Genomic DNA, 11,207 nt, shown 5'->3' with positions numbered 1-11,207 from the left:
GTACTTTTTTTCTATCCGTATATCATACCTTAGTACAGGGGTGTACATTTTTCTTCTATGCATGACCAGCTTGTCAATTTGTCGCGGACCATATTACACTATGTGGTGGGTGGTGATTTCAGTTGTAAGTGGCTTCCCAGCTTTGCTGGATCCCCACCAAATTTTATCAATGATCTTCATCAAGCTGTGTAATCATAATATGTAATTTACTTTCCAGTTTATATTTTTTATTGCAATCATTTCCGTAAATTATATGTACATAAATATATTGTATAAATTATATACCAATTTTCTGTGAATGTTAAATGTCAACTGTGCTTGTATCAAACTCTCACTTTCTGAACAATGATGATAAATTGAAATTATGTATCAACTATTTTTGTTTCATGGAATATTTTTCCCTTTCCCATGACATATTATATCTTACCATTCCTCTTGACGTAAATAATATGTAATAATAACTCCAATCCTTTAATATCATCCAAATCTTCACACTAATGAAATAATAATTAAGTACAGGAAACTTGATCCTGGATCAATGTAAATTAGATAATAAATGAAATTTAAAAAATGTAATGCAATAAAAATCCATTAATGCTCATGAAATGTATGGAATTTTTTTTATTGAAGGTTGGTCTCACCCGAAAATAATATCGTGGTTAAGCTCCTGCGTTGAATTACATCTCTGTACTGACACGAATTTTAAGGAAATTGGAGCAAAGGTAAAAGGTAAATAGCAAGGGTTAAACTCACCCTTTTCATTTCATCCCAGAAGCATTCTGTGTACTTGAAAGCCCTCTCGCATCTCTCTGTGGTGACTGAAGTTAGAAGGAACAACAATTGTTATTTATTTATTTATTGACTTTGAACAGTGATAAGTCTACAATTACAGGAAGTATAATATTCATATTATATACTTATATCATGGACGTAATTACTAACCAACATTTCTCTCTCTCCGTCACACACACACAAACACATACTCATACATTCACATATACATTTATTTATTTACTTAAAGTTTAAGATACAGTATTGAACTATTCGGAAAACTGTAACAGCAGGAGAACCAATTGACAAAAGTAATGCATGTTGCCATAAGAAATAAATATTTTTTTAAAAAAATTAAAAGTTACGTATACTTTGTGAAGGGTTGTGGGAATCTGTTATCTGACAAGAAAATATCAGATTTGGTGGTAGATTAATGTAAAAGTGTGGAAGGTTATAGCATGGAATGTTGGATTAGAAAAAGCCTTGTAGTGGTATTGTCAAAGAACTTTATATTGCAGGTTGGTCGTGTGGATAGTTGTTTGATTGATTAGAAATTCAGTTTTCATTTCACTGTTGATGATTTTATGCAAAATTTTCATGTCTGCTAGTTCGCAACAAGTGTGTGTGGATATTAAAAAAGCATAATATCTGTTTTATGAAGGTGTTTCACATAAGGTAATATTTGACCCTCAATGGCGAGAACAAAGTATAGGGCTAGGGCTGAGCCGATACCGATGCCGATTGATAGTTATTCTGTGAGAATTTTTTGTAGGATTTATGAATCATATTCTGATCAGATTTTACAATTATCAGAAAACAGAAATACATTTATAAGGAGCAGTGGCGGCGCCAGGATTAAACATCTTGGGGTGTTGAGGGAGTGCGGAAAGAAATTTAGGGGTGCTTTCCAAGCGAGATATTTGCAAAAAAAAAAACATATTTTGTTCAGCATTTTTCTTAGATGGCGGACAAATCCAGTGTGGTAGAGGGGTGCAAAATTAATATATTTTTAAGAACCCTTTTAGGAAGATAATAAAACTTGTTCCAGCTTTCCCTGATTTTTCTCCTTATTGGACCCCAAAAGCATCTCTTGTCGACTGGCCTAAACCTTATATTTTCTGCTTTTTGTTTTTCAAAATAAGGAAAAGTTAGTTGTCAAACCAAATAGGATATTTCGAAGGATGTGCGTTCCTGGTAGGCCCAAAGGCATCTACTTAGCATGAATGGTTTCACAGACATTAGTTCCTGTTGTAGCAGAAACCAAGGAAAGATTACGTAGATTACATGGCAGAAGTAGTTCACTACATAACTTTAATAATTTTAAGGAATTTGTACATTTGGTTAGTAACGTACAAGTACACAACACACATTTATTTCATGTAATAAATCCAATGCTTAAAATCTTTATACTACAATTGTAGTTTCATATAATAAATCCAATGCTTAAAATCTTTATACTAGGTATATTTATTTTGTGTTATGATGAAGCAGGCCCACTTCAGATGTATGAAACAGTAATTTGTCCTCGCTGATGGTGTAGTGGTAACGTCGTCGCCTTGTAAGCAAGAGGTTCCAGGTTCGATACCCTGTGGAGGCACAAGTGGTTCGAATCCCGCTTTAAACTCTAGGTTCAGTCCCAATTAGCCTTTCTGTGCATAAAGTGAACTTAAAACAATTAATCAATTAATCAAAGCAACAATATTGTTTTGTAAATAGGGAAATTTTATACATTTCTGTTCTCAGAACGATATATGTGATATAATATGAGTAGTAAATTATGGTAATTAAAAAAAAGTTTTCACAACATAGTGTATGCTGTTAGCACCATACATAAAGCTTGCCAAACGTTAGCAGCGAGGAAAAGTTAATATCAGGAGCATGGACGTCCGCAGGATTTTGCCATGGAGGGGCAAGGAAGGTATTTTTTTTCAGAGGGGCAAAGAAGTCACATCCCCCCCCCCCCCCAAAGTGTAGTTCCCTAACAAAATAGCTTAAATTTGAATTTATGGTGTTAATGCAAAAATTAACACATATTATTGTGGCTACAATGAAATTATATGTGTGAAATACATAATTTTTGGTTGACTTTCATTTTCCAGGGGGGGCACGGGCCCTCCTTGCCCCCTTCTGGACGCCCATGATCAGGAGTGGGATTCGAACCCACGCCCTCATTCGAGGAACAGAATTCCTCGCCTACAACTCGTAGCAGAAGCTCTCGCTTGAGTCTGGCGCCTTCAGACAGTGTTTTTTTTATTACTTTGATTGAACTATTTACAGCTGATTGGAACAAGCTTATTTCATGATTGCATATCAAGGTTATTACATACTAGGATACAGTACATTTAAGAATTTGGCATATAAAATGTTATTTTTGGTTAATGGCATAGTTTGAAATATGTGATGTAAGTAATTCACAAATTGTGCGTGAAAGTCAAGTTGCCGTGGAGGCAAACCAAGCATAATGCTCCAGTAACCACTGTACACTGTTCTGTTTCATTCTTGGGTAATAATTAAAGTTGGGAAACAGAAGATGATCAACTGTTATATTCCTCTCGCTTGTGCGACAGATTACACTCACGAGTTTTGAGACTTATTTCCAGGAGGTAGCAGTTAGTTGGCATTCACTGAGCATATGCACCAAGGTTTTAGGAACGTGACATATTGAACATGGTGAGGTGTCTGCCACGTGTATGGCGGAGTTTCACTCCGGTCAGCAGTATTTGATGCACTATAACGTACCGCGGCGATCGTATCCTTCATACGTGAATATTTTTCCACACAGCAACCAACGAACTTCCGGTTGTCTTGCAACTATTTTACACGCCTGTTGAGACGCTGCACGCATTCTACGGCTCGGCCATCCTGACAAGCTGCCCAAAATGCCTCATGCATTTGTGCTTATAGTGCATGTTCATTTCAGAATAATTCGAACTACAGCAGTGATTCATATCTTTGTCAATTGGCTAGATGGCAAGGGCGCTCCAGTAAGATCTGCTGGCCTTCCAACTTGTTTAAGGAAATGGTTTGCATTGAAATTTAGCCACTACCCTTGCTTTGCATAACCCTAGCCCGCTAAGAAACAAAGTTACTTATCAATAGATGTTTTCAAGTAGGTTCGGTACACTTGACACTCTGTGCCCCTTAGAGAAAAAGAAATATCTTGTATGTTTTATGAATATTTTGTTGTTTATGAGCGTTTTCAGTTGATTTTAGTTCGCGAAAATGTGTTTGTGAAGTAAACTACGTCTGTTACCTTAGCGTGCTACTTTACTGTGAAGCAGAGCCACTCGAAGGCTTTGCGCAAGTAAATTGAATATACAGTAGCTCCCGAAACGACTTTCTACAACAGCTGCTATAATTTTACATGCATATATTAGGATTGCTAGGTTTGGTATTGATCGTTATTTTCGACGTGTTCTTTTGATATTTTAACGTACATACAAACAGTTTTTATTAACAAAAAGCGGCGAACGTACTGCGAAATTGCAGGTTTTTACTTACGCGGGCAATACTTTGGGATCAAATATCTACGTCAGTGGCGTAGGAACGTTTTTCATTTGGGGGAATATAAAATTAAGCCTCCCATACATAGTATGTACACACACACACACACACACACACACATATACTACTTCACAGATGCCTAGCAGGCACGTATCTGGAAATAGAAATACATTTCTGGGGTGTCCAACCAAGTGTCGCAATAATAATACCAATACTAATAATATTAATAGTAATAATAATAATTAGAATAATTATATTTAATTAAAATAAAATATTAATGAAATATATAAATTAATTTATATTGTATTGTTATTATTATACGAATAGGTAAAAAATAATAGAAATATAACAGCAGGTAGGTATTCATTATCTAACCATCGTGTTGTTAGGATAGCCAAGATTTGCATAAAACAACTGCCTTGGCAAGGAATTTAAGGTTAAAACAAAAGGATGGAATATTTATTGAATAACAAAAGAGGAGTTAGATCCAATTAACGAAAAGTAAAGTTCCTGATTAATATTTTAAAGATATTATCATTAGTAGTGTGCATAAATATTTGGAACACTTCAAAGACGTATCAGCGAAATTCCTTGCCTTCAAAAAAGTTCAGCGGAAATAGCCATCGATTATATAACAAATTCTAATCAATTATATTTTGATTATTTACTTTTACTTCTTGGTAAGTATTTTGGGGAATGGTCCGGACCCCCCTCCTAAATACGTCCTCGGTACTTAGGTATAATGTAAAGGCATGGGAAATATTCTATTTTAGAACAGCATACACGAATGTCCTGTTATTTAATGCAAAATTTGCATGAATATTTTTTTTTTTTTTAAAAAAAAAGAAACAGATTTTAAAATCAGATAACAATTCTGAAAGATATAAAGCTCTGGACCTTGTTCTCAGCTTTTTTTTAACGGAACGGAAAATCAGGAGTTCGAAATGTAAAAATTGCGAACAAAGATATATCTATTCATTTTAATGCAGTTTGAGATTAAAGGGGGTGAGGAGGATCTTGAGGCACCCCAACCACTGGATACAGAAACTACATTGAATATATCATACTTATAGAGTTTCACTTCAGTTCGGTTCATTCTAATTTTAAGGTCCCATAGTTACGCATAAAATTATCTTTGAAAAATTTATGGTAGATGTGTACTACATCCAATGTCTTTTACAAGCCATGCATTTGGTATTTTTTCTGACATATATAGGGCGTTGTATTAAAAAATAAAAAATAAACTGAATTGAGACGGTTCTCGGTCAACTCGTAAGAAGTCTAACTTTGAAATATTTGTGAAACATTTGACAAAGCATTTATTTGCTACATAATTAGCTGTACCGAATGACACTCTTCAATAAAATTACTATTACATGTACAAAACCGAAATCCTTCAGATCTCAGGGGAAGCAAGGAAAGCCATATGCTCATAAGTTTTTCTTTCTTTTCAATCTTTGGTGGACAATATGAAGAGTCGGTAAAGGTTTATTTTCGTATGTAGAGGTATTAAATGCAGATACATGCGTGTGTTTTAGGGTGACATGTAAATTTCCCGTTTATGTGAAAAGGTAAATGTTAATGTAAGCAAAAGTGAGTCACAGTTAAAGATTTTCGCATCTACAAAGAAAATCCAAAACACATTCTCACCTCGCCGGTCTCCGTGGCGGAGGGGTTAGCATAGCCGCTATGACGCCATTTGTCCCAGGTTCGAATCCCGGCCTGGTCATGGATGTTATTTGTGAGTGCCCATCAATTTCCTCATATCACTCATCCTCATCTTGGCGATTAGCCAAAAGTGGCAGAAATTCGAAGTAAAATAAACCAAATAAATCAATCAAACTTTCCCATCTCACTCGAAGACCTTGTGAATCCAATCCAAAATCTACCAATGGAACCTGCAGTGAGTCTAATTTATGTCGTGCATTCATCTGACAAATATAATTTTCTTACAGTTTGACTTTAGTGTTTAACATAAAATGGCGTTGTGTTTGTGTTGCATTCGATATCAACATTAGATTTTAAGCAATTAATATCCAATTATAAGAATACCTAATACATAGGTAAAAATAATCCCCCTCCCCTCTTCCTGTGATAAAATCGCAAATTGCGTCATTTAAATTTCTAGGAAAAATTTCATTTCACCTAGGAATGACGATATCAGGATGCAATCAGTCGAGAATTGTCACCGCCTCATTTCGTCTCCTGTGTGGTTAGGTCCTTCTCGTTCTTGTTTGTGCTTATTTTTGTTTCGGTTTCCATTCTGAAGTTATTAAAACCTATTCTAGATTCACTTCATGCTCAGATAGGCTAATCGGGCCTCTATTTTAAAAAAAAGCTCTTAATATACAGGTTTAAGTATAGTTTTCCGAACATCCTCTTACAAAGTTATGAAAAATATCGGTGAGGTACAGGAGTATATTACACCCCTCAAGTTGGTCTGTAGTGTCTCGTCTCGTTCGTGTAAGTATTTCGTTTTGGAAAATTCAATTTTAAATTTTCAAAAGAAAATTGGGTCAGCCATATACTCTTCTCATGAAAATTTGTATCTTACTTTCGCATCGACGCGACCACTTCTTTAGAAAAATGTACCCCCCTTACGCAAAAGAGCATTCGTCTGCAGCGTGATTTTCTGAGATCAAATCTGATTCCAGCATTCTACACACATTTTAGACAATTTGCATCTCCTTAAAGGGGTTTCCAAGAACATAGATCAATGAACTAAATCGTAGCAAGCACAATGTAGCAGAATAGGTTTACAATGGTTTGAATGTCTGGGGTAAGGAAGATAATGCTTATAAGTTATAAAGAATATACACTTTTTTATTGGGCGAATTGAAAAAAGGTTATCAGTAGTACTACCTTGCGTCTGCTGTCAAATTACCAAATGGGGGGGGGGTACAGATGGTACAACTCGATTTACAGGTTTGGGGGGTACAATACCCCCTTCAATGTACCCATGTACCCCCCGTTCCTGCGCCACTGATCTCCGTTATTTCTGTTTTCCTAACGCTGGAACTAATTTTATATTAAGTAAAACCTCGAAATCTAGACATTAACAAGAAATTCAACATAATTCTCGAGGGAGTACACAGTAGGTTCAAGTTGTTCAAGCATGAATCTGCCTACTCAGGACCCAGTGCTGTTTTAACCTTCTTGATCTGCGAATCACGTGACCCCCCTCATCCCCTTCATAGAAAATTTTATGCTGTGATTCACCTCGTCCATAAGGTTCCATTAATTGCTGGACCTACAAATTTTGGGCTCCCCGCAAAATATTACGAAAATGCCCCTCTATTTATCTACCTAGGGCATGTACAGTATGTATGTAGTTTTCTATCTTTAGCATTGAAAGTACCTTTCTGCTAAACTACAGTGACGGGTTGAATAAGAAACAGAATTATAGCAGTGGATATCTGGAAAGCTACGCAGAATTACCGTGTACCGTTCTCTTATGCAAAGGTTTTGCAAACTCATACAGTGATGAAACTTCTGATAAGTCACTTTTGCGAGTTGTTTGAAGACACGACAATGTGTTAGCTGTACTAGGACCTTTTGGTATAATAAGTGAAAATATTTGAATTACATGATGAGGTAACATGAATTTTTGTGAATTTCAGTGTAAATCACATCCAATACGGTACTAAATTCTTAATTATTTTTAAAAAAATGCTCACTACCAAAGGACCTACAGTATTCTGTAAGCTTTTGTATACTCTATCCCAGGAGTATACGAGTCCTCTGCGCAAGTACTGACTCGAGAGGGATCGACTAAAGAATATGTGAGAGGGGGAAGTGAGTGCGTAAAGGCGGAACGAGACCACAGCTACCAGCCGCTTGCAGCAACGCGCACAGGTTTGTTCAGCTCATTCGCTTTCTCATTTTCTCTACCGTTATATGCGGCGTTGCTCTACACACTTCTCGGACGGACTTTAAGTATTTTTTCGTTCAAAAATGGGAAAATATCCCATTTCTCAGCAACACTAAAGGGTTGTTTTCAGCTAGTCAAATTGTCATATTGGTCCCTATGGTCCTCCAACCTTTCTTTGCTTATGGTCAATGGCAATGGACCTTTTCTAGATATGTATCTTTACCATACCAAGGAACACGAACTCAAAGTGCTGCATTATCTTTGCAAAGCGATTTGTGATGTTAGAAGGTAGAACTACAACCACGGATCTTTCTGAGATTTTCCATTATATCTGCATACCTAAGCCTGAGAGCAAGTAGGGACTGATGCATTGATGACCATCTAGTGGTGTAACAAGATTTAAATCTTGTGATGCGTAGTCGATATAGATTTCATTCTTCTGTATATCTTGTATTGGTCTCTGTATCCCTGAGTAACTACACTTGTTTTTACATGCACATACATGAACCCTGTACTACATCCTGGCAAGGGCTCCTAAAGGCATGCTTGTCTCTGGGCCCCTTAGCGCTGCAGGGTTTTGCGATTTATAGATCCAGCACTGGTTCCATTAAATCTGCAGACCCTGAACATGGAGCACGGGGGTGCCAAGGTTGCCTGGGCATTAATGTGTCATCAAAATAATAAAAAAGTGTGGAAACTACCATCAAAATAATTAATGTATCTACCTAATACTTCGAGGAATTTTGTTTCGTTTGAGATGGCCCGTTCTTTCTTTTTCTCTCTGTCTCCAAATCAATGTGATATTGTTTACTATAATAATCACTAGTTATGCAGTAAGAAGTTTTTCACGTGAATCGCGTAGAGTTTCTCCATAAATCTCCATCACATATGTACTTAAATGGGAGCACAATTGCCCATCACAAGCGTGAGGACACAACTATCGTGCTGCCACCTATAATAGCATTCGTTGACCAGCCCTATTGCCTATTGTCGTAACTTCATATTTTTTTTGAACGAAACTGTTACGTATATGAAGATGAAATTTCAACATTGTAGTCTCTCTCAGTATATTTTATCACTTTAGCACAAGTTTCGCGCACGAGCAATGAATGCTTTTATAAAGATTATAAGGGTCCATGTTGTTCTTGCTTGTCACTTTGGCGTGAAACCTTTCTGTCGAGTGTCACTTGTCGCTTGTCACTTCGCCATGAAAGCTGTCTGAGAGAGTTTTCAGATCAAAGTAACTGTTGTTTTCATTGGAGAAAAAAGTGCCTATTCCAGTGTGTACAGTGCGTGGTTGTGTCGCTTGTTCCTTGTCGCTTGTCACTTCGGTGTGAAAGCTGCCTTCATCTTGTACACATGTAAAATCATTGTACGTAGTAGTAGTATCAAACAATATATCTACCTAGCGTGGTGCACCTGAAGAGAAGTCGTCGAAGTACGTCTTTCTGATGAACCTTTGCTTCCAGGACATGTTTCATTGTCGACAACTCAAATCCACCCACGTCATCCATCTGGTGGGAAAGAAAAGAAAATATTAGAATCAACCAATGTCTAGCATAAATTTTGAATACATATATCCATGGACGTCCGCAATATTTTTGCCAGCGAGTGGCAAGCAAGGTATTTTTACCAGGGGTGGGCAAGGTAGGCATATTTCCTCCCATAATAGTGATGTCCCCTCACAAAACACTATTTCCCAAGGTAAAATATTCCGGAGGTAAAATAGTCCCCCGTTCGGATCTCCGGGTGGGGACTACTTTGGGAGGTCCCTGGACTAAGGATAAGATCTACATTAGGAATAAGGATATTCAACGTTGGAATGTTCTGAGCCTTTACCGGCCTGGGGCATTTCAGTGTACAGTTAATGAGATAGTTAAGTATAAATTAGATGTAGTAGCTGTCCAGGAAGTTAGGTACCAGGAGAAGGGAATTGTAAAACTAAAAATTATACTTACGTGAAATTTAAAAGATTTCGTAATTCCGCAACGCGGAATTACGAAATCTTTTAAATTTCACGTAAGTAATTTTAAACCGCGTTTACCGCAACCACCATAAAAATTATACTTTTTTCTATGGTGGTACTGAAAATCATAATTTTGGAACAGGCTTTTTTTTATAAATAATAGAATTATCTCGGCTCTTAAAACAGTAGAATTTATTAATGATAGGATATCATATGCAGTTTTACAGGGTAGGTGGTGTAAAATTATTTTAATAAACATACATGCACCAACGGAAGATAAAGGTGATAATACTAAAGATGATTTTTATACAGAGTTAGAGCAGGTCTTTGATAAATTTTCTCAATATGATATGAAAATTCTGTTAGGTGACTGTAATGCACAGATTGGCAAAGAAGAGACATTTAAACCCACGATTGGTAAAGAAAGTCTTCATGAATTAAGTAATGATAATGGTATAAGATTGATTACTTTTGCAACCTCAAAGAATTTAATTGTGAAAAGTACCACTTTTAAACATAAAGATATCCATAAATATACCTGGTCTTCTCCAGATGGTAAAACTCATAATCAGATAGATCATATTCTCATTGATAAGAGAAGAGATACTAGTACAATTGACGTTCGTACACATAGAGGTGCTGACTGTGCGAGTGACCATTATTTAGTAATTGCTAAATTAAGAGAAAGACTCTTAGTGTTAAATCATAAGCAACAAAATCTAAAAGTTCTAAAATTTGATACAGGAAAGTTTACTGATGAAAGAATTAAGAAAGATCACCAAATTAAACTGTCAAATAGATTTGATATTTTGCAGGATTTAAATGATGATGAAAATATAAATGAAACAGACGTAAATAAGAATTGGGAGCACATACGTAATGCAATAGAATCAGCAGCTAAAGAAAGTATAGGATACCATAAACCGAGAAAAAGTAAACCATGTTTTGATAATGAATGTCATAATCTAATAGAAATAAGAAATCAGGCTAGACTTAGGTGGTTAAATAACTCTGATGATACAAACTAAACAATTATAATAGAATAAAGCGAGAAGTTAACCACACGTTTAGAAGTAAAAAAAGAGATTACTTGAA

General features: G+C 36.1%; 1 protein-coding gene across 1 annotated transcript in view; it reads right to left on the bottom strand.

Annotated features, from left to right (window-relative positions):
* Positions 1–11,207, bottom strand: part of LOC146002536 (general odorant-binding protein 57c-like) — a 30,441-nt gene that overhangs the window by 4,519 nt on the left and 14,715 nt on the right. The window contains exons 5-6 of the mRNA XM_083140453.1: positions 9,552–9,660; positions 754–818 (exon numbers count right to left, since the gene is read on the bottom strand). Of these exons, the coding sequence (XP_082996579.1) occupies positions 754–818; positions 9,552–9,660 (174 nt within the window). The remainder of the gene's footprint in view (positions 1–753; positions 819–9,551; positions 9,661–11,207) is intronic.

This window comes from Lepisma saccharinum, chromosome 18 (genome assembly GCF_977018435.1).
Source record: "Lepisma saccharinum chromosome 18, izLepSacc3.1, whole genome shotgun sequence".
Taxonomy (NCBI): Eukaryota; Metazoa; Arthropoda; class Insecta; order Zygentoma; family Lepismatidae; genus Lepisma; species Lepisma saccharinum.
Note: the sequence above shows the minus strand (reverse complement) of the source record. Positions and strands in the feature narration are given on the sequence as shown.